This window comes from Penicillium nucicola, assembly GCF_028828085.1.
Source record: "Penicillium nucicola strain IBT 29836 chromosome Unknown utg000001l, whole genome shotgun sequence".
Lineage (NCBI taxonomy): Eukaryota > Fungi > Ascomycota > Eurotiomycetes > Eurotiales > Aspergillaceae > Penicillium > Penicillium nucicola.
Window position 1 is genome coordinate 856,365 of NW_026643125.1, and position 24,629 is coordinate 880,993.

The 24,629-nt window shown below is 51.0% G+C and overlaps 10 protein-coding genes across 10 annotated transcripts; 1 reads left to right on the forward strand and 9 right to left on the reverse strand.

The window, feature by feature from the left end:
- Positions 1-116: 116 nt before the first annotated feature.
- N7511_000340 (uncharacterized protein) lies at positions 117-2,297 on the reverse strand (the record flags this gene model as incomplete). The annotated part of the gene is made up of 1 exon (XM_057122765.1): positions 117-2,297. The coding sequence occupies one exon, from the start codon at positions 2,295-2,297 to the stop codon at positions 117-119; it is 2,181 nt and encodes a 726-aa protein (XP_056988498.1).
- A 2,289-nt stretch (positions 2,298-4,586) lies between these two features.
- Positions 4,587-6,968, reverse strand: N7511_000341 (cell envelope integrity protein TolA; the record flags this gene model as incomplete). Its single annotated transcript, XM_057122766.1, has 1 exon — positions 4,587-6,968. One exon carries the CDS (start codon positions 6,966-6,968, stop codon positions 4,587-4,589), a length of 2,382 nt encoding a protein of 793 aa, XP_056988499.1.
- A 527-nt stretch (positions 6,969-7,495) lies between these two features.
- N7511_000342 (electron transfer flavoprotein subunit beta/FixA family protein) lies at positions 7,496-8,467 on the reverse strand (the record flags this gene model as incomplete). Its single annotated transcript, XM_057122767.1, has 3 exons — positions 7,496-7,578; positions 7,634-8,282; positions 8,417-8,467. 3 exons carry the CDS (start codon positions 8,465-8,467, stop codon positions 7,496-7,498), a joined length of 783 nt encoding a protein of 260 aa, XP_056988500.1.
- A 367-nt stretch (positions 8,468-8,834) lies between these two features.
- Positions 8,835-10,944, reverse strand: tah18 (NAPDH-dependent diflavin reductase; the record flags this gene model as incomplete). The annotated part of the gene is made up of 4 exons (XM_057122768.1): positions 8,835-10,326; positions 10,395-10,493; positions 10,543-10,718; positions 10,789-10,944. 4 exons carry the CDS (start codon positions 10,942-10,944, stop codon positions 8,835-8,837), a joined length of 1,923 nt encoding a protein of 640 aa, XP_056988501.1.
- Positions 10,945-11,321: 377 nt separating this feature from the next.
- N7511_000344 (DNA-directed RNA polymerase III subunit C31) lies at positions 11,322-12,398 on the reverse strand (the record flags this gene model as incomplete). The annotated part of the gene is made up of 3 exons (XM_057122769.1): positions 11,322-11,713; positions 11,794-12,073; positions 12,285-12,398. The coding sequence occupies 3 exons, from the start codon at positions 12,396-12,398 to the stop codon at positions 11,322-11,324; spliced, it is 786 nt and encodes a 261-aa protein (XP_056988502.1).
- A 261-nt stretch (positions 12,399-12,659) lies between these two features.
- On the reverse strand, positions 12,660-14,609 carry N7511_000345 (uncharacterized protein; the record flags this gene model as incomplete). Its single annotated transcript, XM_057122770.1, has 1 exon — positions 12,660-14,609. One exon carries the CDS (start codon positions 14,607-14,609, stop codon positions 12,660-12,662), a length of 1,950 nt encoding a protein of 649 aa, XP_056988503.1.
- A 99-nt stretch (positions 14,610-14,708) lies between these two features.
- Positions 14,709-16,115, forward strand: N7511_000346 (COP9 signalosome complex subunit 6; the record flags this gene model as incomplete). The annotated part of the gene is made up of 3 exons (XM_057122771.1): positions 14,709-15,051; positions 15,115-15,588; positions 15,658-16,115. The coding sequence occupies 3 exons, from the start codon at positions 14,709-14,711 to the stop codon at positions 16,113-16,115; spliced, it is 1,275 nt and encodes a 424-aa protein (XP_056988504.1).
- A 916-nt stretch (positions 16,116-17,031) lies between these two features.
- Positions 17,032-18,843, reverse strand: N7511_000347 (OSTA/TMEM184 family protein; the record flags this gene model as incomplete). Its single annotated transcript, XM_057122772.1, has 6 exons — positions 17,032-17,778; positions 17,831-17,980; positions 18,043-18,168; positions 18,222-18,519; positions 18,603-18,753; positions 18,801-18,843. The coding sequence occupies 6 exons, from the start codon at positions 18,841-18,843 to the stop codon at positions 17,032-17,034; spliced, it is 1,515 nt and encodes a 504-aa protein (XP_056988505.1).
- Positions 18,844-19,268: 425 nt separating this feature from the next.
- Positions 19,269-21,110, reverse strand: N7511_000348 (SAP domain protein; the record flags this gene model as incomplete). Its single annotated transcript, XM_057122773.1, has 1 exon — positions 19,269-21,110. The coding sequence occupies one exon, from the start codon at positions 21,108-21,110 to the stop codon at positions 19,269-19,271; it is 1,842 nt and encodes a 613-aa protein (XP_056988506.1).
- A 590-nt stretch (positions 21,111-21,700) lies between these two features.
- N7511_000349 (uncharacterized protein) lies at positions 21,701-24,318 on the reverse strand (the record flags this gene model as incomplete). The annotated part of the gene is made up of 2 exons (XM_057122774.1): positions 21,701-24,173; positions 24,239-24,318. 2 exons carry the CDS (start codon positions 24,316-24,318, stop codon positions 21,701-21,703), a joined length of 2,553 nt encoding a protein of 850 aa, XP_056988507.1.
- Between the last annotated feature and the right edge of the window lie 311 nt (positions 24,319-24,629).

Genomic DNA, 24,629 nt, shown 5'->3' on the forward strand with positions numbered 1-24,629 from the left:
GTAGAGAGGATGTACGATGGTGATGGGTATATACGAGATGAGTGTATATAAGAGATGTAAGCTGTGCAAACAAATCCAAATCCGAGTGTCAGTTGCGAATGAACAACTAAATGCCTTTACTCGGCGCGAGCATGGGGCAAGGTGCTATCGACCTTGGTGCCACCGGGTGACTCCTCAGCTTCGCCTTGGTCGGCATGAGAAACCTTGGAAGAGGTTTCGCCTTCCATGGTGTCGTACTTGGCTTCGATTTTGTCGAGAGTTTCTTCGACTTGGGGGGTATCTTCGACTGTGGCGCCAAGCTTGGAGTCAATTTCGGGTGACTTCTGGGGACCGGAAGAGGTGTTGACGCCTAGGAAGTTGTCGGACTTGTCTGTCTCCTGTTGTGAAGGAGAGACAGTATCGGTTGACTCCTTACGCTCAGTGTCTGCGATGCCCTGCTCGGCGACGTGGTCTTCGAGGGTGATGGTAGGATCCTCGAACTCGTCACCGCTGGCAGCGGGGAACTCGGCCGTATCGACAAACTCATCTTCATCGACGACGACAGGAATGGCAGTGGTGGTCTGGAGCTTCTTAGGGGAAGAATGGATTTCTCCAGACTCACCCTCGGCAATTTCGGTGGGAGAGGTGTTGAGGCTGACCTGCGAGAGAGCGGTAGGCGATGTCGAATCCCGGCTCGAACTAGAGCCCCAGACGTGCTGTGGGTGGCGAGGAGGTAAAGCAGGAGGAGTGCGAGGAGGTAAAGTAGGAGGGGTGCGAGCTGGGATGTTCACGAGACGAGCACGGGTGAAGCTGGGTGACAGACGCTTGGCCTCGTTATCACTCTGCTCTTCCGCCTTCTTGGGGGAGGACTGGAATGACTGAAGACTGTCCCGTGGAGTAACGATAGCATTATTCACTTCGTGAACCTCGAAGTCGTCATCTTCGTCAACGTCATTGTCGGCTTGAGTTTGCTCGTCGTAAGACTTGGGCTTGTGGTCCTCGCTCTTGAGTCCATCGTAGCCTCCGTTGAGCGGCACTGCATCCCAGCTGGCAGGATCATCATCCCAGTTCACTGACGGAGCAGTCGAGTCCTTGGCACTGGGTGGGGATGGTGCGCGGCTCACTGACGTAGACGCAGCTGGCGAGGCATCATTAGTCTGTGTGCCACGGTCGACACTGAGATAACTTCTGTTACTCTTATGGCTTTGGATACTAGCCCGCCAGCTGTTCCGCGGCGAGCTATCCATGCTCCGGCGCGAGAAAGTCGCGAAGATAGGGCTGCCCGGGTTCGGCCGGAACTCAAAGGTATCATGAGTGGGCCTCACCTTGGTGCCGGCCTCTCGAATAAATAGGCCCTCGGCCTCCAATGCCTTCACACCGTATGGATCCGGATCGTCTTGGGCTGGCACACCAAAGCTTGTCCCATCATCGGATATCTCGAGGTCACCAGGGGTCGCACCGGGTGGTGGCAGAGCTTCCTCATTCACATCTGTATCGCCTTGAGCTGCTTTGAGGGTCTGCATGAGCGTTTCAAGCTCGTACGGCGGATGTCGGACCTTGCCAGCAAGAATGTCGTTGACAGAAAGGCGCTGGCCGTAGAACCGTTCATTCTCATCTGTCCGCTCAATAATGATCGTGCCGTCCACAGCCACCCCCGCATATAACCCTTTGCTCTTCATATAGGTCCAAATCGGGGACTGGCGCTTGTGCACCTCGGACTCGAGAACGCCACCAGCACCAACCGGGCCAGCGGCGACACTCAACTCGCCACCCAGCGTGCAACGGAAGGTCTTGAAGCCTTCCAGAGCCTCATATGTGTTGATGATGACCACACAATCATAGATATCCACACCCGCCAGGAAGCCAATCCCGGCCGTGTGTAACATGATACCGGAGGGTGGACTCCATTCGCCAGTCTCGGGGATGCGACCGAGCAGCACGCCACTGCCACCGGAACCACTCATCCACAGACCGGTGCGCATGGTGGTGAAGATGGCGATACCCTTGGCATTGCGCAAAACCTTGGCTGGGATCTTCTTGAGCACGCGCTGTTGCTTGCCCTTGGGGCGATTGATCTTGCCATTCTCGTCGGTTCGGACGTTCGATTCGGGGGCGTAGAAGCCGTCTGTACAGAAGCTCCGTAGAATGCGCGCAGCTTTGTCGCTTTCCTTGTCGATTGTCATGGGCCAGAATGCTTCGGCGCCCAGTCGGTTTGAGAGGCGATTGACGGGGCCCCCGAGTTTGTCGACGGTATCCCATGCTTTGTCGAAGCCTTTTTTGGAATAGCTTTTCGTCTTCTCCCACCGAGTTGCAGCCATGATGGGCGGATGCGAGTGAGATAGTGCGATGACGCTATAGTGAGAGGGGGGGAACAATGACCCAAGCTAAGTAGTCTTGCGCTCGGCGCAGCAAGTTGACGTGAGAGATCTATCCACAGTAGTTGTCGACCGTACTGTTCCCAGCGCGCATTGATCTCGGTAGATTCTTAAAGCGATCTGGAATGTACTGACGGGACTATCGGATAGGGATTGTGATGAATCCGGTAGGATCCGCGTTGCGACTGAGGAATGCGCGGAGAGGTATGTGACTGCCGACCCACAGACTTCGGGTATCAAGTCTCAGGTACGCAGCGACGGCCAGAGAGTAGATGAGTATCGGTCCAGTGTATAAGTTCGAGTATGTGCACGATGTTTCAATAGAAGGCTTTCAATAGAGCGCCACCGAGGCGAAATACTTGACGCGGCGCACAGCAGTGCCGAAGTTGCAGAACAGAAGGACAGAACAGGACGTGCAGAACAGAAGCGCAGAACCGAAGCACAGAGAAGAGAGAAAAGAGAGAAGCCAAAATCAGGCAAGATTTTAAAGTCGGATCAGTCGGGTTCAAACCGAGTGGCGCAAAAAAGGTCTCGAACAGACGTTGGAAGTAATCCGCTTGTTTTTCCATGGTTGAGAGGGGCGCATGTCATCATCGCTCAGGGCCAGTCCTGACGCCCGTTCTGTATACTGTGTACACCTTGGGCTCATCTCAGCTTCAGAAATGACCAGTCCAGCTACCAGGGACACCTCTGTATTCCGTATCATCCGACTCCCATGGTCGATAGATCACACACCCCCCATTCCACCCTGTTCATGAAACGAACCAAAGCCGAGAGTACTCCGTACGCGCAAACCGCAAACTTCGGGTAGGCAATTCTCGGCAAAAATATCAATACTGTACTTTGTCCATCGGAATTGGACATTCAGTACCGTATTGACTCTGGGCGATTCATCATCGCGCATCTCCAAGGTTCGATCCGGGGTGCTTCATCTCCAAGCCTCAGTGGATCCCGATGACAGCTCAGCTGAGATCGCCCAACTAGTCGGACTTTCATCGGGGCTTCCCTGCCTGAGCTGGCATTATGGCCAGATTCATAAGTTATCTGATATCACCGCTTTCTCACTCCGCTCTAGGCCTCAGACTAAGAGTGTGGGCTATGGAGTATACTCATGCCTCAGAGAAGAATGTGATGCGATGCAGACCAGCAACCCAGGGCCTGCACGTGACTCCCAGTCTGAGTCGTGAATTGGGGCTTGAATAGTGGCATCGTCTACAGTCTGAGGGATCATAGTGGTGATTACAAAAGCCTGGACGATATTGGTATTCTGATCGACCTCCTTGATCAAGGGATCACACCAGAGCTTAGTAATATACATAGGAACCGCTTGATGAAAACTAATCATTTCCTGAACAGATGAACTTATTCGTTTCAGTAAACAGATTGAACATGGCTCTGATTACCGTTGAAGTGATGTCAAGAAAGTAGCCATCGCACCTTTCCAGACCCTTCCAGGGTCTCTCCGTAAGCACTGCTTGGTTGTGTTTGTGTACGATCGTCATGTATTCTTTTCAGCTGAGATGCCAACACATAGTTCGTGGATCCCTGAATGTGCGTGCTGAACTTAAGTTGACAGGGGCATTCTGTTATTTGTCTTGCTTGATCGCATAACTCAACTTGGAACGCATACTGTACAGTACATACTCCAACAAGCAAGTCGACACGGTGATCCTGTGCTGGGAATTCCAATCATCCGTCGCGACCAAACTCTCTCGGAAGTCTTTTTCGCAGCCCAATGGGAGAAATTGGGCTTGGATGCTGACTAGAGCGGAGGCTTGGGTTTGAATGCGAATTAGCCTGGGTTTGGCGAGATCCGATTGGTTCAGATGGGCCAAGATCGTAATATTCGCATGGGCATGGAATCGCTAGAGCCACTTTGGAGTGGATCTCTTATGATACGGTTTGACTGCCGGTTGTTTACTCGAGTTTCTGGAAATGATTCACAGCTAGATTTCCGATACCCTGGCTACTCTGACCTGTGGATCATCCTCTTTTTCTAGGGCCAAGGGGGAGATTGTGCAGACTCCTTGTTCACTGGTCTTTCTTCGGTCAACTACGATGGGTTCAGATGATCGTGGTGTTGAAGGTCCATGGATTTATCTAACCTATCGCCACCTTCACTAATTGTCGTTGTTATGGTCAGTCTTGTTGATATTTCCTTTGTCATTCTAATCGCTATTGCAAGTCGTAAGTGACCCGGGAGTTGACCAAGACCCCTTGCAATCTCCATGGCTAACCGTAAAGCTTCTCAGGCAGGAGGTCAGTCAAAGGATAACTGTACCACTTATTCCACCAGTCACTCTCAGAGACCTCGGGGTCACCTGGGATGTACCTAGTATCCTGACGATCGAGAGAGTCATCACCCCAGTCTCTGTTAGGGTTAGCCATGTCCCGAGCGTGCGCCTCGGCCTTTCTCTTGGCTTCCTTTTCAGCCTCCCTAGCCAATCTCATCTCTTCGGCCTTCTTCTTCCGTTTGGTTTCACGCTGAGCCCGACGGAATTCCTGGTGATCCTTGGGGTTCTCGCGAGCCCACTTGTTGAAACTTTCTCTTCGCAAGTGTTCCTCTCTCCTCTCGGCTTTCTGTCTGCGTGCCTCGGCCGCATCCCGATCTCTGCCCCATTCATACAAGCCAGGGTGAAGTCGCTTGAACTCGGAGATAATCTGGTTCTTCTTTTCCATGGATATCCGATACGACTCGGTGCCTTTTCGAAATCCCCGGGGCTCAGATTCCAACTTGCGCTTTAGGTTGGCAAGAGCGCGCTCAATTTCCCCCTCGGACATCTCCGCTTTGCATTTGATGACCTCATGTCTGAGAGGAAAGACAGCGGAGAATCCGATGAGCCTGCGCTGGCCAATGCGGAACCCCAGCGAACAAGGATCCTCGAGTTCTCTCAGCTTGCGGCCCTGGGCTCCGATTTCACGCACGATCAACCTGTCACCATCGCAGCGAAAGGCAACGTACTGGCGGCTCATGAATTTCGTGATTTCGCGGTCACCTTCGTAGTTGTACTCTGGGTGGACGCTGCGCAAGGATGTGTCAAAGCCAATTCGGAGTCGTCGCAATGTGGAAGAGGTCCCTGCAATGAAGAAGAAGATTTCGCGAACCAATCTCTCGTCTACTGCGATGTTGATAAACCATTCTCGGATTACCATTTCACGGCGTCGATCTCTTTCAACAAAGTTTTTGAACTCTCCGGGGTCCATGTCTGGAATTTGATCACACTGCTGCAACTTGAGGGTGAGATTGTTTAACTTGGGGAACTCCCCAAGAGCGCGGTAGAGGTCGCATTCCTCTTTTCTTCCTGCGCTACGAATGGTTGGCACACGGAGTTCTCGCAGGTTAGGACAGTGAGTTCGAATCAACTTTAAAAACTCAGGTGTGATCCTATGGTAGTCGAACTCGTCGTACAAGGTGACTGGGACAAGACAGAGCTTGCGGATAGATTCGCCATGGAGGTCGAGGATTGCCTGGAAGGTTTCCTCGGAGTATTGACCGCACAAATGAAGACTCTCCAGGGGAGGGAGGGAGCAGAAGAGCTGCCTAATCAGTTGCTCATCGATGTTACAACATGGCTGCAGGGTCAGCGAACTCAAAGCAGGATATTCACGGGAGGCTGCCATTTGAAGGGTTGTCTCGTTGGCTTGCAACAGCTCAAGGACACGGAGGTCGTTGAAATCGGCCTGCGTATTCCATGACCAAGGGTCACGACCGTAGAGGCTCAACCCCTGCAGGGGGGTTCTCTTGGTGCTTTGGGGGCGAATCAGAGGCGAAACGGTGTTCAAGCGCCGGGGCAACTCAGAGGAGACATCCGTGATATTCACTTTGGTTAAATTGGGGGCTGACTTGGTTGCAAATTCATAAAACATCGTTCTCTCCGGACAAGACAATGAGCGAGCCTTGTACTGTTGCTTCAAGGAGATGACAATGCTGGACAGGCAGGAAGAAGTCGAAAGTTGATATTCGTACCAGTCAGTGCCACGACGCTGTGCAGGCTTTTGGACAAACCGAGGTAAGTTGTAACTCAGAATATGCAGCTTGCACGCAGTCAGATCCTTCTGGTCATATTTCTTGTCAAGAACATCCAGAGGGGGAGAGGGAAACAAAGTCAGTGGGTGCCAGACAAGGTGTCTCAGACCGAGCAGGCTATCCAGAAACTCTGACAAAGCTAACCAGTCAGTGTATTCGGGATATGGTTTCCAGTGAGGTTTGCCGTTGAAGTGCTCCTCTTTGAATTCCTGGCGGTTGATCAACTTGTCGCTGCTAGCGCGGCCTTGTTCACTAGAGCATGGTTCCATTGTCGATTTCATGTGATTTTCACATTGAACTGAAGGTAGACTTCCGTGGATGGTGAGCTGCTGAACTGACGAAAAGGCGTCATTTTGTTGCAGGATTTCAGTCCAGCGGTCGAGGTCACTAGCCAGGATCTCGCGACTGACCATGGTCAGCTGTATGTCATGGAATCGGAACTTGTTTGTCTCGCTGAACAACTTGTGGTTAACCGCTGCAAGATTGAAGACGCTTGGTGGATCTTCAGCTTTGAGGATATCTGCAATCCATAGACGAATATCTGTGGGAACTCCCATCAGAGAGGGCTTTGGTCTGCTTTCGTTCATGGCTCCGATGCTGAAGGAGTGTAATAAATCACAAAGTTTTTGACTCTCAGCCCAGGAGGAGCCAACAGTACAGCGATGGGGATGAGCAAGCGCAAAAGGAATAAGGGCACAGCTCACCAGATCCTAGGTGATGAGCTAGACCCGAAGACGTAGAGTAGAGTCAGAATGGATCTCAAAAGATCGATACCAGAAGAAAGGATGCGAAGGATGGAAGGGGGAAGAGGAAGAAAAGGAAGACAAGAAATGACGGGGTTTTTATAGACGCTCGAACAGATCAAACAGTTAAACTCCTCACTTCTCTTCTCACTTTTTTTCACCATCAGGCAGCGTGATATGGATCCTAGACGCACATTGATGGAAAACAATTAAGCGTTAGATCAATGCCCATGAATAGAGTCTACAATAGGGCATTCAGTGTATAAAAGCAACCACGTTCAACACTTTACAAAGCAGACACCCAGGTCTAATGAGGCATTCACATTTCAAAATGGTATAGAAAGACAACACATTCAAGGAAATTAACTCATTTAGAGAGCACCAAGCTCCTTCAACTTGGAGACAAGGCCGTCAACATCCTCGACCTTGCCACCGCCCTTTCGTGGTGGGGGCTCTGCACAACAGAATTAGCATCATTCAACCAAGCAGCAATACTAGAAAATACATACCGATAACCTGAAGAGTCTTCAGTCTCCGTGTATCCTCAACACCGAAATCAGCCAGTGTCTTCTTCTCAAGAGGCTTCTTCTTAGCCTTCATGATGTTAGGCAGACTAGCATAGCGAGGCTCATTCAAACGCAAATCCGTAGTAATAACCATGGGAAGCTTAGCGCGAAGAGTCTCCACACCACCATCGACCTCATGGGTAACCTCAACAGTGCCAGCATCGTCCTTGATCTCGATCTTGCTAGCCTGAGTAGCCTGGGGCCAGCCTAGCAAACCAGCAAGCATCTGGCCAGTCTGGCCTTGATCACCATCAATAGCCTGCTTGCCCAACAGCACGAGGTTAACATTCTCCTTTTCGACAACGGCGCGCAGCATCTTGGCAATGGTCAGCGGCTCCGGGCCACCATCGCCCTTGTCCGGGACGTCGATGTGGAATGCGCGATCAGCGCCCATAGCCATGGCTGTGCGCAGAACATCCGGGGTCTTGGGTCCGCCGGCGGAAAGCGCGATGATATCTTCGACCTTGATGGGTCCCTTGCGCTCGCGCAGGCGGACCGCCTCTTCGATTGAGAGCTCGTCGAATGGGTTCAGGGAGTGCTTGACGCCGGTGGTTTCGACGCCTGTCTGGGCCTTGTTGATGCGAGGCTTGATCTTTTGGTGGAGAAATATGTTAGCTGGCTGAATATGTGGAGGTATGCGCCGTGGTCGAGGTACAACTGTGTGGATCGAGTGTTCGGAGCTCTGTCTGGAGGAGGAATATTCATGGGAGGGGACCGCAAACTAACCGCATAGTCAATAACCCGCTTGACGGGTACTAATATCCGGAGGCCGCTCATTGTGTAGAATTGTAAAGTGCAATTCCTGTGTTGTAGGAGAGTTGGAGTTCGGAGAGCGAAAGTGTCGACTGCGGTGACGGAGTGCCAAGAAATCAAAATCGCCGACGCGGCCCGAGTTTAACCCTCGTCGCACCACTGACCCTGCCGAGGTTAACCATGCAGCCTATTATACCGCTGATTCGATGGGTTACATGTGGTGGCTATTCCATATTCTACGAGAGGTGGCATTGAACAATCAGGAGTACTAGACCCTGAGACCTGTATACCAGCCATTAAATGAGGAAGTACAAGCACCTACAGAAAGGACAACAAGCAACGGAACTATGTCTGTATGTATTGTTGCCAATATCAACGCTGAATGTACTCATCACCACGTCTCCTGTTTATACCTTCCATTCTGCTCCATCCCAATCAAATACTCTTCAGCTTGTGCCCGAGTAAATGGCTGCCCGGGCACTGCAGCCCCTCCATGCTGGAATGCTTCAATGAGAGCCTCCCGCACAGCCTGAGGCATACGTCCTGAGGATCCACAGATATAAACAGACCCCTTCATATCATGCAGAAGACTATAGAAGAGCGGGAAGTTCTCCCGAACAGTATCCTGCACGTATACCTTGCGCTGCTGGTCACGCGAGAACGCAGTGAGGACCTGGAGTGGGATAATCTTGCAGAGTTCAGTCCAATCGTTCTCAAAAAAGAAATCTGATTCTCGGTTTCGTCCGCCGTACAGCAGAACGGTTGGCCCGATGGGAGGGTTGACGCCGGGATTTTGCTCACGGAAGGCTTGCACAAGTGCTGCCTTTTCCCAGAGCATAGAGCGCAGAGGGGCAATTCCCGTACCGGGTCCGATGAGTACAGTTGCTGATGTGAGTTGTTGTATGGAAGAATTGAGGCCGCCAGGTTGGAGTTGGACCTTGAGCGTACTGTTCGGTCGGAGCACGGAGAGGTATTTGGTGCAAACGCCCTCACGGATTCTCTTAATCACGGTCTGATATTTAACAATCGCGATGAGAAGCTCGAATTGTGTTTTTCCATCGGCGGTCCTTTTGCGACTTCCGCCACTGGCGATACTAAACTGGCGTGCGCGCATCACTGGAAGCACGGAGATCGCATGCTGCCAGGGAATTTTGACTGTGTGGAACTCATCCAGGATCTCAAGGATACTTCGCCGTGGCCGCGTAGTGTAGTCCCATAGCTCATCGAGATATTCTGGGTTCGTGAGTTCTAACAACCGTTCTTTGTGCATTTCATCGGTCGTGTAGTGTGCAATGGTAGAAAAGAAGGACCTGCGAGGAATTCCTTTGATGTCGAGGTAATCTATTAGAAGAGCACGGAGGGTAAGATGGGGATATGAGTCGAGATCGGAAATTGGAGGTGGAGATGGGATATCTCCTGTGGGAACGAGAGAAATGGGTTTGTCTGCCTGGTCGTTCCAGCCCATCAGGTCAATGAATATTTGGACATCAGATGGAGAGGTCTTCGGCGTGATTGCAATCATATCTCCGGGGACGTAGGATACGGATTCTGGAACAGTAAGGGTAATATGGCGCACATCCTGCCAATGCTTTTGCGGAGTGACTCGACGGTTTTCCGTTAATGTTGCTGTCATAGTGTGTGGGATAGGACGTAAGTCATGGTCGAGGTGATGTAGCCCCGGGTATTCATCTGATTTTGTTTGTTGTTCATTTTCGACCGGCTTGGATGCTGGGACGGAATCATTTCCTTCCTTGTCTTGCAATATCCATTTCGGCGGTAGTTGCTCGTCGTCTGGAATTGGGTGCTCTCCGTCCGGTAGAGGGTGTCTATCCAGCAACTGCTTTCGGAAATCGGTCATCCATGGTAGGAACGTAGCTTCGAGTCTGTAGTTGTATGGAACAATGTGAGCCAGGAACACATAACGAGTGGTTGAGTAGTATTTAGTACTGACCCCTCTGGATGCTGCTGATCTGCTTCGCCCGTTGGATAGATCTCATTCGCACCGAGCTGCAGCAGTCGTTTATAGAGCTTGCGAATTGCCCAATTGAACCTATAACCATCAGCCATGGGAGCTCATCTACGCATGAGAGCAAACATACTTAGGATAAGAGCTATCTCCCAATCCAAAGCAAGCAAAGTTTATACCCTTCAGAAATGTCGGAGGAAGTTTCTTCAACAAGAGCGACTTCCAGAAGGATTTTGCGTTGACCGGTAAATCGCCTTGCCCAGTAGTCGAGGCCACGAATATCGTGAGCGTGTATGAGAAAAGTGCTTGCTAGAATTCCCGCTGTCAGAGGTGATTCTTCCTTTCGGTAAGAGTGTTTGTTCTTGGCAGAAGGACGCACCGGCTTAAATCGATTCAATTCAGACACATGCGTCGCAAAACGAAGCCGCTCCGTTAGGGCACCCAATTCCTCGGCGACCTCTTGCGCATTGCCCGTTTCAGAGCCATACAGGATGAGAACAGACCGTTCTCGTGGAGCTGGCTGGCAATCGCCCATATTGCGTTCTGGTGTTGAAATGTCACTTGGATTCTGGCGCGTGTTGCCCCTCCAAAATTTGGAGTTGAGGCCGATCTCGCCGAGGGGTGGCTGACGTCATCCGCATTGGCCGAGATCGCTAAGTTAATGAAGTTAACTATACTTCACTATTCTTCAATGTCTGCACTCGTATCAACCTTGGAAGTAATGACAAGGTTACGATAGATGTTACAGGTTATGTCGAACTCTAGTGCCGTAGAAAGGACATGAAGTTTTCATTTACATTGGTTCTTTCAGCACATGCTAATGCAAAGCCATGACATCTTATAACCAAAGCATCGAGCCGCTGAAGAGCAAAATGTCAAGTTGAAATAGGAAGGGTATCTTGAGTTTGTTGTTCAGTAGGTGTCTTCGTCGCCGCCACCTCCACCACCATCGCCGAAGCCATCATCGCCCATCTCATCTCCGCCGTCGTCGAAGTACTGCTCGGCATTGTAATCACCGCCCATTTCGTCGTCATCCTCGGAGAAGTTGTCGTCCATTTCCTCTGCCTCTTGTTCGTCATCTTCGTCAAGTAGAACGTTCTCGTCCATTTCACCCTCGCCTTCCTCGTCGTCGTCATCGCCGGTGGCCTTGCGCTTGGATGGCCCACCATCTGCTTCGTCCTCTTCGTCCTCGAAGCCGCGCTTGACTCCAGTCGCTGTTTGGGCCTGGTATCCCTCAATAACAGCATCGGGTCGGAAGCTTGGCTGGAGGATTTTCCAAAGATCGCGGGGGAAGAATTTCAGAACTATAGAATGTAAGAATGCGCAATTAGCAATCTGCAACGCTGAATCACTATAAAGAATGATAAGACGCGCGAGAACTTACCATAGTCACGTCCAGCAATCTTAGGAAGAGTGCGCCGCTTGCGTTGATAGCGACCGGAGTAAGTGGGCATGCCATGGAACGGGTCGAAGTTGGCGCGTGCGGCGCTACCCTTCTTTGCAGACGAGGAAGCAGCATCGAGTACGGAGTAATAGGGTCCGTCATGGTGACTCTCGCGCAGGTGTCGGTAATAATCCACCTGCGATTGTTCTGCAGTGCTCAATTTGCGGGCGAACGGAACGGTATATTTCTGCGCAGCAAACGGATTAAAAAGAGGCAAAAGCTTGGGCGGTAGTTCAGGTGGAGGTTCAGAGGAGGATTCACAGGATGAAGACCCCGAGCAAGATCCAGGTGAATTCATAGCTGAAGAGTTGCGAGGTTCAGAGGGGGATCAAGTTGAAGACTCCGAGAAATATTCCGGTGAATTCAAGATTGAAGAGTTGGAGGTGCTAGTGGGAAGGCATGTCTGAACAGCCAGTTGAGCAAGAACGTACCGGATATAAAGGTTGGGGAGCTGTGTCTGGCTCACCACCAGGGTCAGCATCCCAAGTAAATTCTGTACCTGGCGGCTTCCTTCCTTTGGCCCCACCACCCCCACGGCGGGACATATTGGTATAGAGGAATTGTGGTGATAATAATTGAGTTGTATAGGTTGGCGGATGTCATGACTCTAGCAGAAAAATAGGTTTCTACACCGCCCACCTAAAATGGCGCTAGCGCTGGCAATTGCCCGAAGCCTTTCCCCGCGCTAAGATAACAAATGCCGATCTTTATAGATCTGGAAGTGTGTGGAATACAATTACAGGTCAGTTTCATGTCAGGTTTATGCTAGAGTAGAGGTCATGTTCATAAATTCTTCATTCATTGAATCATCTTCCAGCGGTCAGCACTTGCGCACCGCCAGATTGCACTGGGCCCATGGGTCCTTCGTTTACGCGCTGTTGCAAGGTCCGCATAATATCGTCAAATCCTTCAATCTGGCCTCCACTTTCACGCAACCGATTCAACAAAGCCACAAGAACATCATGCTTAGCTGTAGCAACTTTCCAAACAACATTCTGTGAATCTCCCGCACCACCTCCAACAAAGTCTGCGTATGAGCGGGGTGGACTGAAAAGATAAGGCAGCAGCGTTGTCAGTGCCGGTGGGGTAAGAACTGCCCATGCTCCCGACGAGGGGAAGAATCCACTGGTAGCTGGAGATAGCTGGCCTAGACTTTCTTCGGACGGTAGCTGGAACCGCGAAGAGCTGGTGTGAGAGGATGCGGGGGGGGAGGTTTTCCAGTTGGCTGTGGCAATGGCCCTCATAAAAGTGATGGCTGATAAGGCAATATCCTTCATAACTAAAATATCGGCAGTTGCTACCACAGAGGTCCAAAAGGTAGGGTGTTGGTTGAGGTAGAGGAAGTAGAGGATGCGCGCCGCGGCTGCTTCGTGGTCCCAGTCAGTTGGAGTCTGACCAGAATTGTTCAAATCCATTGAATCAGGTGTCTGGTTTCGTTGTGGTCCATGGAAAATCTTTGCTAGTACATCCAGAGCTTCAGCATTTGCAGGATCAGTGGGGATGGCTAGAACCGGGTTGGCGCCATGCTTGCCCGCCTCCACAAGAAGCACTCGAGGAAGTGAGGCTAGAACAGCCAAATGTCCAGTAGGGGTTTCGCCGTGTGCCCATTGCGTGGCAGGAATGGTGAGGGATCTGTTGATGGTTGACACAATCCCATCAAGAAGAGTAGCAGGGTTCTGCAACAAGTGGTTCGGGTACAGCTCTGCATACCGCGAGACATATGCCATGACTGGACCGGATAGATAGATCAAATCAACGGGATCAAGCTTTGAGTCATCGAGATAATAGCTTAGCACCTTGAAATGCAGCTTTTGTGCCACCAGGAAGTCGAGAGCGGGAGACGAGAAAGTTGAAGCTGAGTGCACATAGCTACGAGCGTGGAGACCTGGTGCTTCGATATCCAGAATGTCACGAAAGAAGCTGAGGAGTGTCATATGCATCAGAACATCGCTCTCTTGGATCATCTGACAAGTTGCAAAATGTAGGATGCTGGTGCTCTTGTATTTGGTCTCGATTTCTGGAACTTGTGCAGTCGAGATTATGTCCCATCGAAGCTTTCCGGCTTTTTCCAAGAGTGCAAGAAGCCTCCCCTGGGCGATAGTCCTTTCGCGCTTAGACAAATCTCCAGAGGCATCACTCTGTAGGCTGCATAGTCCAAACAATAGCCCATAGACATCCTTATCCTTGAACACTCTCCTCCACATAAGGCCCTGTCCTGCTTGGGCATGTTCGCTGGGGGATTCACGCTCCCCGGTTTCCAGATGACTGGCAGCATCAACCTCCAAGAGTGCCCATAACGTTTCAAGTGCAGCTTGCGCGACTTCAGTCGAAGAGGTGGAGAGCCATACTTCAACAAGTGAAGCTACCAGTTCAGGTTCCCCTGCAACTATGGCAGCTTCACTTGAGGATTGGCCGGCTTTGGCTAGTAAGGATAGGGCGAGAAGATTGATGGGTGGTGACGGGGCCTTGAAGCCAGCGATGAGGTTGATGGGAGGATCGACAGATTGGAGGTCAGTAAAGCTGAAGTATGTAGTGGCTTTGATACCTAGAGTGGTTAGAGGTGTAGGATCTTCTTGCAAGACAGGCAAAAGAGTTGAGATCTGGGACAAGAGAGTGGCAGGAACCGCAGGGTTGGTCGATTCAACCAGCTGCAGTTGCAACTTCTCGATGAGCGCAACATCCAACGCCGTGGACGGTGTTTGTTGTACTTGATCTAAATGCGATTTGACCGCATCAAACGTTGAAGGAATCGACATCTTGTTGAAGATATGGAAAGAAACGCGCAGCTTATTGATCACGGGCTTGTTGATCGCGGGGGGAGCTCACCGCCCGAGCCATGGCCAAACCGACCAAACATGACCGCATCCCGCTCTATCTACTACTACTCCGTCATTTACGAGCGATTCATTTGCCTGGAGTCAGATCCACCTGCAGTCATGGAGTCATCTACAATCTCACAGAAGTCATCCGATTCAGGTCTTCATATCCAGCTACACCCGCTAGTTCTCCTCACTATCTCCGATCAGATTACTCGGCATGCCGCCCGGCAGCAGCGAGGTCCTATCATTGGGGGTCTGCTCGGCCAGCAGAATGGTCGTGAGATAACACTTGAGCATGCATTTGAATGCCCCGTTACTTGCGGACTCAATAATGAGACCATTTTACCAGCAGCATGGTTCGAAGAACGTCTTCAGCAGTGTAAGTACTCCCCACCGGACTACCTAGCTGCATTTTATGGGTAGAAACTAAATACCACGATAGTCAAGGATGTGCACCCACTTCTCGACCTGGTAGGATGGTGGTCAACGGCTCCATCCACAGGACCAGTTGCAGCGCAGCTGCCTCTCCACCGACAGATCCTCCAAGTCTACAACGAATCCGCCGTCTTCCTCGCCTTCCACCCTTCCGATGTCCAAAGCGCTAACTCAAATGGTGGCAAACTTCCTCTGACCGTGTACGAGAGTGTCCACGAGGGTGATAATGCGCAAGATGCCAGCAAGGACATGCAAGTTGATGGAGAGGAGCCGGTGCTGAACATCAAATTCCGGGAACTGCCATACTCAGTGGAGACTGGGGAAGCTGAGATGATAGGCATTGATACCATTGTTCAAGGCTCCACAACTGCTTCTATGAATGTCATCCCGACCCAGGAATCAAGCACCCGGGGACAGCAAACCGAGTCCGAGGGCAAGAAGCCCAGCTCGCAGGTCGAGCTTTCACAAGAGGAAGAAGAGTGTAAGTCTCCATTTCGAGAGCACAATTGCTTGTCTGGATTCGATTGACTAATTCATACCAAATATACAGTAATCTCAAGTCTCACCACCCGTCTCAATGCAGTTCGTACCCTCGAGACCCGTATCGCCCTCATCAAATCATACATTTCGACTCTCTCAGAATCAGACTTTGCATCAGACAAGTCAAAAGACAGCACATCCACCACGAATTTATCTCACCCAATCCTGCGCCACATCAACTCCCTTCTCTCAAACCTATCTCTCCTCACTCCAGCAGATGAAAGCACCTTTGCTGCTGAGGTCCTGTCGCAAAGCAACGATGTGCTGCTAGTCTCGCTTCTAGGCCAATTAGGCGAAAATGTCAAAGCCCTACGTGAGCTGGGCCGCAAAACTGCAACCATCCAGAATTCCCGACAGGCTACTTCGGCGCATAAGAACCCATCTTCCATGATCCAGCGAGGTTACAACGAGCAGCTCTTTGCCGCCGGTGCTAATCAGGGTGTTACGGATAACGAGATGTACTCATGATAAGCCTTTTTCTTTTTCTGCTTCTTCTTGATCTATCCATGGATACTTCATACCAATGATACCTAGGCGTATGGCATAAGTTATTGGGGATCTGGGCCTTGTGTTTATTACTTACTTCCTTAGCTTGTATGGAGTTCAATTTCAGGCCTTTCTTCCCCTTCTGCTCTTCGTGCCGATTGGCAGTCTATCCTAGCTTGCCTTTCCAGTGGGTCTCCATGGAGCCTTTGTCAATTGCAAATCCCCCGGCGACGGGCGACGGGCTACGAGCTGCTTACATTTAGTCTTAATCGTAAGCATTCTACAACCGCCATCAACGCCAAAGGCCCTTGCCCTGGATTCTGCCGTCAATTGCATATCAGCACGGCGTTAAGGCCCTGGGGGGTATGGTCTTGCATGTTGTAGACTTTCATTATCCGCAGGACTCTATTCTGGAAAGAAGGTTGTAAAATCAGCTTCTGAGTAGAGTTTTATCTTACAGCCAGACTAGGATTTAGTTCAGTGATAGACGTGAACACTTCAATTATCAATCACAATGGATACTGGGATCCGGGATAAGAATACTATACAATAGATACGACGTATCCGCCATTCCAGAAAAGGAGCAATAGAACTCCAAGATCAAGAATCGAAGAATCGAAGAGAAACGAAGAAGAAGAGAAAAAAAGAACATGCCGATATACGAATATGGCGGGTATTCATATCCAAAAGAGGCACAAGTGTAGAAATGAAATGATCAGAAACGCAAAATGTGAAGGGAAGCAAAACAACACAAACGTAAGATTCTCGGGGGCATGCTCATGGGTAGCGTGAGGCTAGAACAGAAGGAGTTGCTTTGGCGAGGGATGCAAAAGCAAAGATGCAATATCACCAGCCTTCCTAGCACAAGATAAAAACCAACTCATAGATGGATCATGGATCATAAATGACGGTTATCCGGGTAGGGAGGTGGAGGCTGATAAGGGTCTGGCATGGGCATGGGGACCTGCTCACGGAGCGGACCGTTGGATGGGTAGGGGTGAATCACTCCATCAGACTGGATAGGATCATGGGTACGGAGAGCAGAGTCTTCGTATGGCGACGAGCTTTGGCCGTAGAAGCGGGCTGAGGAGTCATGGACGTGCTCGTCAAAGTCGGAGGCGTAGGGCGAGTTACCCATTAGGGCGATCTCTGGATTTGGCTGTGCGTGAGCGAGAAGCACGGCGCCTTCTTCGTCGGGTGTGTAACGGCCTCCTCGGCCTGCGGTAACTGTCGTTGTGGTGCCTTGGTATGCTGTTCCGGTTGTGAGTTCGCTGCCTGCCTGTGGGGGCTGGTCTTGAGGCTGGTAGCTCGAGTCTAGCATGCGAGTTTTGCGGCCGACAACTAGCCAGCGTGCACTGCGGCCAATGGCCTTCAAGAGGTCCAGTGGATTCATGGCGTCGATTAGAGCTTTGCCACCGTAGCGTCCGCCTTCGTAGGTAGACTTGCCGTTGCCGTAGAAGTCGGTGACTTCGCTTTGGCTATTAAGGGTGTAGGGCTTCCATGAGAATGCCCAGAGATGTAGAGTACCGAAGATGGCCATTTCGATGTTGATCATTAGTTCCGGAAGGCCAGTTTTGAGATCTGCAAGCGCAATCTGCTTGCTTTCTTTTATGGCGCCTCCGGAGACGAGAAGACTGATAAGTGTCTAGGATGTGTCAGATCCTGTTCTTTCAAAGGTTGCTCACTGATCCACTTACGGATTGCCAGAACGAAAGGAAAATGACGAGCTTGATCGACAAGATCTTCACAAACGGCCTGTGTTGTTTGATGTCTTGGCTGGTCTGGTGGTAGAATTGAATCAGGCAATACATTGCAATGGCGACAGAGATCGATTCAAAGACGAGAGTCTAGCAGTTTGGACTGTGGATTAGCGATAGGAGCCCATATAGCCAGCAACATCATTACATACCCAGATATGCGCGAAAGCAGGACTAAGAGATGCTTCGCAGTACAAGCCGAAAGCCTGCGTAGTAACCGCGACGATCGTCATCGCCACGCGAATAACGCAGTACTGGAAAACACCAGCCCAGACAATCTGTATAACAGTCAACACCCTGAGACCCCTTTTTGAGGTATCCACTCTCTTACATTGAACCAAGTCAACCCACTGCGCGGGTTCCGCCAAATGCCGCGATCACCACCACAGCACTTAGCAAACCAATTCAACGGCCAAAGCCACGGCTTCGGCTGAATCCCACGGAAATAATCCTTCTGGCTGTGTAGATCGGGAGCGATGTAGTGGCACATGAGGGAGAAGAAGGCGGAGATACAGAAAGCCTCGTAGCAATCACCCATCACTTCAAAGAAGACAGAATCATGATAAAAGTAGATGCTGAGCCATGCGACAATGGAGTAGACGGGGACCATGAACAGAATGCGGATAATGCTGTAGGCAGACACCAAAGACCATGTTAGCGATGCGATGCTCGGCTTGCGCAGGAGGCTCGGGGTTCTCGGGATGTATCTTACTGTCGTTGTTCGATCGGTTTGCTGTAGTGGAGGGCATGCTGCATGATCAAGAATATTGACACACCGCAGGCGAAGAGCGCGCAAACGCCGCCCACCACGACCGACAGGGTGTGAAATGTAAGGCCGCCATCCCAGAGCTCGACCTCCTCGACTGTCTGATCAGCATGGCGTGCGGTCTCGGGGGTCGCGAAAACATACTGTTCTGAGTCTCTAGAGTAGTGTTGCACACTGTCCAGCCCATGACTGGCGTGTATGAAGTCGACTGGGGGGTTAGTGAAGGAGGGAACCTTTTTTTTCAGGCTGATTATCTTATCCGGATCGACAGGAGAGCGCCACAATCGCCTGAGGCCCTGAGGGAAATGAAACAAAAGATTTGTTTCAATTATGTTTTTGTTTTTTTTTGGTGGTTCGGAGGCTTGGTATTTTTTGCTTTTTTTTCTTGAATTGCTTGAGTCGCCAATCGGATTGAATACCAAGGATCAACGACCCTTGGAAGTCTTGGTCTATTTATATGGCTTGGCTTAGCCTTTCACAGCCTTGTGGAGATATAGTAGTTGGACACCTGTCAATGGATTCACACCGGAATTCATGCTAAGCTCCTATGGTACATGTCTGGGACTATGGCCTAGATAATTCACTTTTGGCTGTTCTGGGTATCTTACATATTCAGGCACGCCAGGAGTCCCCACGTCCACGACCACGGCCACCACGGCCACCGCGTCCACGACCACCTCCCATGCCAGGTCGGGGGCCAGGGGCACCAAACCTTTCGGGGCCGATGTCCACAAATTTGTCGTCATCTTCAAAAGTGATGCGTCGCATCTCATCGCCGCCACGGCGGGGGAATGTGCCTTTCTCAATAAGATCATCAAACCGGTCCAGGCGCTTGTCAGCAATAGGGCGGGGAACAGGTAAGTAGTAGAGCTTGGGCTTGGCAGTAGTCGACTTGAATCTTTCGTCCAAAGGCTTAAAGCCTTGTCCGGGGCGTGCGGACGGTGCCGCAGGGGCATCAGAAGGACGGCGATCAATCTGCGGGAGACTGCTGCGCGGACCTAGGGGAGGAGTACGATTGAAGCCAGGGTCCCGTTGACTAGGAGCCGGACGCTGTTTCGCACCCGCCTCGACCAGGGAAGCTGTAGTTCCGTCATCGGTGGTTTCGTATGTCACTTCCCAGCGAGGAGCAGGGCCAGCGCGATCCCGGGATGCCTCCTCTGTCTGGATCCATTCCTTGATCTGGTCGTCTGGGATGAAGTCTGCCCAGAGGCTCTTGCGGTTGCGCTCGTTGGGCCATACGGTCCCATGGACAGCAGACCGGACCCGCGAGGCTGCGGCAACGCTGGTGAAACTGACAAAGCAATGGGTTTTGATAGAGTCGAGATAGAAATCAACGATGGAATCCGAATCCGAAGCGCCCGGGGCAGATGCAAGGCTGGCGAGGTGTTTGCGGAGCGCGACTGGCTGCAGTGGGCGCATCAAGCCTTCTATGTAGAGGGCAGCGGTAGCAGCGTGTCTTGCAGGTTCCACGTCAACATCCTCCATCTTGACGTCTTCGGAGCCAGAGGGGGGTGGAATAACGGCATCGGAAGGTGCAAATAGATCCCGGAAGCGAGCGCTTGGCTTGGTGTGGGCTGTTTGGGCCTCTGCAGAAGCCTCATTTGGTCGTTTGGTCTCACGGTCTGAGAGTGGTTTGACGTCATCACGAGAAGTTGTCTCTTGTTCTTCTTTCATCAAAACATGTGGGGTTTCCTCCAGCGCGCGAGCCTTTCGATTCGCAATCTCTTCCTGTGAGGGAGCGGGGCTTTGGCTGCGCCGTTTGCGTTTGCGTGTATCTTCCAAAGCCTCTTCAGCTGGAAGTGGGGTTGATACTCCAGTATTGGCTTCTGATGTTTGGGCAGCCGACAGGGTTGACTTTTCTTCGACTTTCGCAGAGTCTTCTTTGCTTGCGTCCTGGGGCGCCTGGGGTGGTTCGTCGACTTGCATCTGCTCAGAGGCGTCTGGGATCTCTTTTCCATGGCTGGGAGAGGCAAGCTGTTCGTTTTGGGCTTCATTTATAGGCTTTACGACATCTTCGACTTTTTGCGATTCGGCTGGGGTCTCTGGTTGTGCCGGCTCGTCTCCCTTCGTCTCTTCGTAGGCCTTGTCAGATACATCAATTGAAGCCTGTGTGTGGTTTTTCTCTGTGATTGGTTTCTCTGGTTCCTCGGGCTGTTCATGCTTTTCGAGTTGTTCGAGTTGTTCGGGTTGTTCGGGTTGTTCGGGCTGTTCGATCTGGGGTTGCTCTGTCTCGGGCTCTGGAGCTTGCGCCGCAGGTTCCGGTGCAGAAGGCTGTGCGTCGGCGGTCTCTTCCGGAGCTGCAGTCTCGCTGCTCTCGCCCTGATCTGTCTGTGAGTCAAGCTCGAGTAATTTGTCGATGAACTGCTGTTTGAGACGAAGCCCAGTTTGAGGGACGGCACGTTTCTTGAGCTCGGCCTTCAACTCAGGCACTTTCCATGATGAGTAATCAGTCATTGTGAGGAGTTTGCCGCATGCGAGTTCAATGGTGAAGAAAAAAAAGTAGCTTAGATCAAGTTGGCATTGGGCGCATTGCATGAAGGGATTGAATCTGGGGACGCGCGATGGAGCGCGATGATGTCGGGGCTAACCGTATTGGGACTAGTGAGATTATCTGCATGAACTCAACTGTATCAAGTGAAAGATTTGACGTCCGTTGAGTATTTTGCATGATGTTAAGCTAGCATCGTCGAGGTCAATTTTGAGATTTTATCAAAAGATAGAGCATTTGAAAGCCTATCGTTTTCATTTATAATTAATTTGCATCCTGAATATATATCTTCCTATGGTACTAGACCTTCTCTATAAAATTACTCCGTTGGCACCGGCCTGACTTAGGCATCAGCATAGTCAATAAAAAGTCAGATTCTACCGGGCAATCATCATTAAAAGCCAGAATGCAAACAGTGACAATCAATTTGACCATACAGTTGAGACCTGTCGAGGGTATCCGCAACACGAACAGCAAGACGCGTCTCCCCACCAAACCAAATCTGCACATGCCGCGGAATAGACGAAGTGGCAATATATACGAATTCAAATGATATTCACAGAGCCTTGACAAGCGTGAGTGTGATATTGGAACACTTCCCACCACCAACTCCCAGCTCAAAGCCAGGAGCAGAACCAACATCTTTCTTCTGTCCATTGACCTGAGCAGATTCTACAGCAAAAGGCAAAACAACAGTCCCCTTCGTTCCATGAGGCGAGCAAACTCTCAAATCAACCCTCCTCGTATCTTTTCTCACTTTCCAACTTGCCTCAATAGATCCATGAGGAGTAGGAACGCGACCCTTCGCCCAAGAAACACCCGGGGTGCGCACCGCAGGCTGGAAAGTCCATTCAGAGAGACCAGGAGCAGCGCCTTGGACACCGAGAACATACTCAGTGAAGACGAATGTCGGCGCCCCGCCCCAGGGGTGCGCATGCGAAGTATACAAATCCAGACCCGGACGACCATCAGGGAACACATACTCCCAGCTTGTGCCGGTGTAGTACTCATTGTTCGTGATCATTGCAGGCCAGAGTCCTGAGAGGAGGGCTGAGATTGCGGTGTCAGTGGCGGCCGAGGGTGCGGTGCTATTTCGGGAATGTTTCAATAGAGCTTCTAACAAGAAGCCGGAAATAAATGGGGAAAGTTCTGCACTTGATTCAGAAGTTGAGAGGGTTTTGTATCCGATTCCATTTCGGAGGGTGGATAAGGCTCTGATGGCTGATTCGGCTTTGGTTGAGTCTGCAACGTCCGCGAGAATCGCCCAGGCTGTGCCGGCGATTGAGGTCTCGTTGAGGGATGTGGTGCTGATACCATATGTGCCTAGCTTGTTGTTCCAGAGCTTCTTGTTAATGGCCTTGCTCATGCTTGCGGCGATGGATCTCCAATGTACAGATGTATCGGTCTCGCCGGCATTCTCTGCTATTTCTGCCATGTGATTGAGGGTATAGACGAAGAGGGAAGATGCTGCCGTGCCATTTGCAGCGCCGAGGAAGAATGATCCCGATGCAAGGCCTGACGAGCTATCGACTAGAGGAAGAAGAGCTGTGACTCCTGTCTTCACATGGGACCAATATTTCTCCAGGAAGTCTTGGTCCGCAAAGTCAAGGTGGTACCGGGCAAATGCATTTAATAAGAGCATTTGATAATCTTCCAGACCGACAGAGTTGTATGTTGACGTGTATTTGGAGGACTGTCCCATTGAAGGAGACATAGAGAAATATCCGGAAAACTCGCCGGATGTCATCTGTCTATCGAGTAGATAGGCAAGCGTGCCGTTGATGAAATCTTCTCGGTATGTGCTTGCAGCAATGACTCGAGAAGTATGGCTAAAGTCTCCAGACCAGACCAGTCGGTCGCGCTTTGCACCATCCAAACACACGGAATGCTGGTTCGGCATGACGCCGTATTCCTCAAGAACAGCAGTGCTGGTCATGGAATTGCGATAGAGAAGGGTGCCATTTTTGGCGTGTACTTCCACATCCTTCACATAAGACACCTGGTCTTGATAGGGTCCGAATCCCCATGTGCCGCTGTACTCATCAGCGGCCGATCCAAGGTAGTTGTATGTCGGCTGAAGAACTGATAGCGGAACATGAATTGCCGAAGAGTTGTTGATCGACACGTCATAGCCAGTCGACTTGATAGTAGTTGAGATCTGAATCCACTGTCCCTCTTTGACATCCACCGGCAGAGAGTAGTACGACACCGGACCACCCTCCAAACTGGTCTGATTCACCAGATTCCACCCATAAGCCACAGCAAGTGTATTCGCCGGCAGAAGCGTCTTGTTGGTATTGATGAATGTCGACCCAGACGCATAATCAGTCGTCAGAACGAACGAAGGACCAAAACCAAGAACACCATTCGCGATTCTCCAGCCCGTACCGCCGCGAACAATTTTGGTCATGAAAGATAGAGTATAATTCGAAAAGGTAGTTCCAAGAACCGATTGCGCCGACTGCTGTCCATGCAAGAGAACCCCATCCGGAGTAACCTCCCACGTCGAAGGCGCAGCCCCCTTCTCAATACAAGCCTGCTGCACAGTTCGCGGACCCAAAGCCCAGATCTCATTGTACAAGGAGTTCGAACTTTCAAAATAACCAGGCAAGGAATCCACTGCCGTCCGATCATTCAAAGAGCGAATCCCCGCACCGCAGATCTGGATAGTGCCCTGTTCATTCAGAAGACGTAGTTGCTGCCAGCGCAGACCTCCCTGGATGAAGTAGGATTCAATATGCCCAGGTTCGGAGACACTGAAGGTCTCTACCCGGAAGGTGTTAGAGAGACCATTGCTGAACGTCCAGGGACCGTCGCCAGATACATTTTCCAGGCCCTTTTTGGCCTCGGTGTATTTAGCTTCGATTTGCACCGGGCCTGATATAGACTTGGCTTGAAATAGGGGGAAGCCGCCGACTTCGGTGCCATAATCTAATGTCACTGTCGGATGAGATTCAGACAGGGTGAAGCATGATTGCGAGTCTTGGCTGGGTTGTGTAGAGGAAGTCTCCGCGTAAACAATTGTCCCTCTACGTTGGTCAGTCATGCTACTATGAGCTGAGATTTCCTCCCCCGGTTTTTGGGGACTATTTACCTTGGTTCTGCTGCTATGCCAAGATCTATGATGGATGAAATACCAAGTGCCCAAACAGGGGCATTTCGAGTGATCCGCATATCGGAGAGCAATTGACAGAGTCTGTCCTTCCAAGTGACGGATTTGAGCCTTTTTTTAGTTGATGGACAGGCAGTTCAATTCCCCCCATTTGCCGAGCAGATACTTCGGCAAAGAGGACCCCGACTTTCATCGGGTGAAGGAGGCGTTGCCTGCAGAACCTCTCGCTCTGCTTTACTCCGGGATCGGATTGTGGGGAAACACGGGGTAACAGACCTGACTTTATCCTTCCGAGTCACTTTGCCCACCTTGTTTTGCATCATGACCCCTTTTCTCCAGCTTGATGAAACCTAAATATCGTGATCGTTTCTTC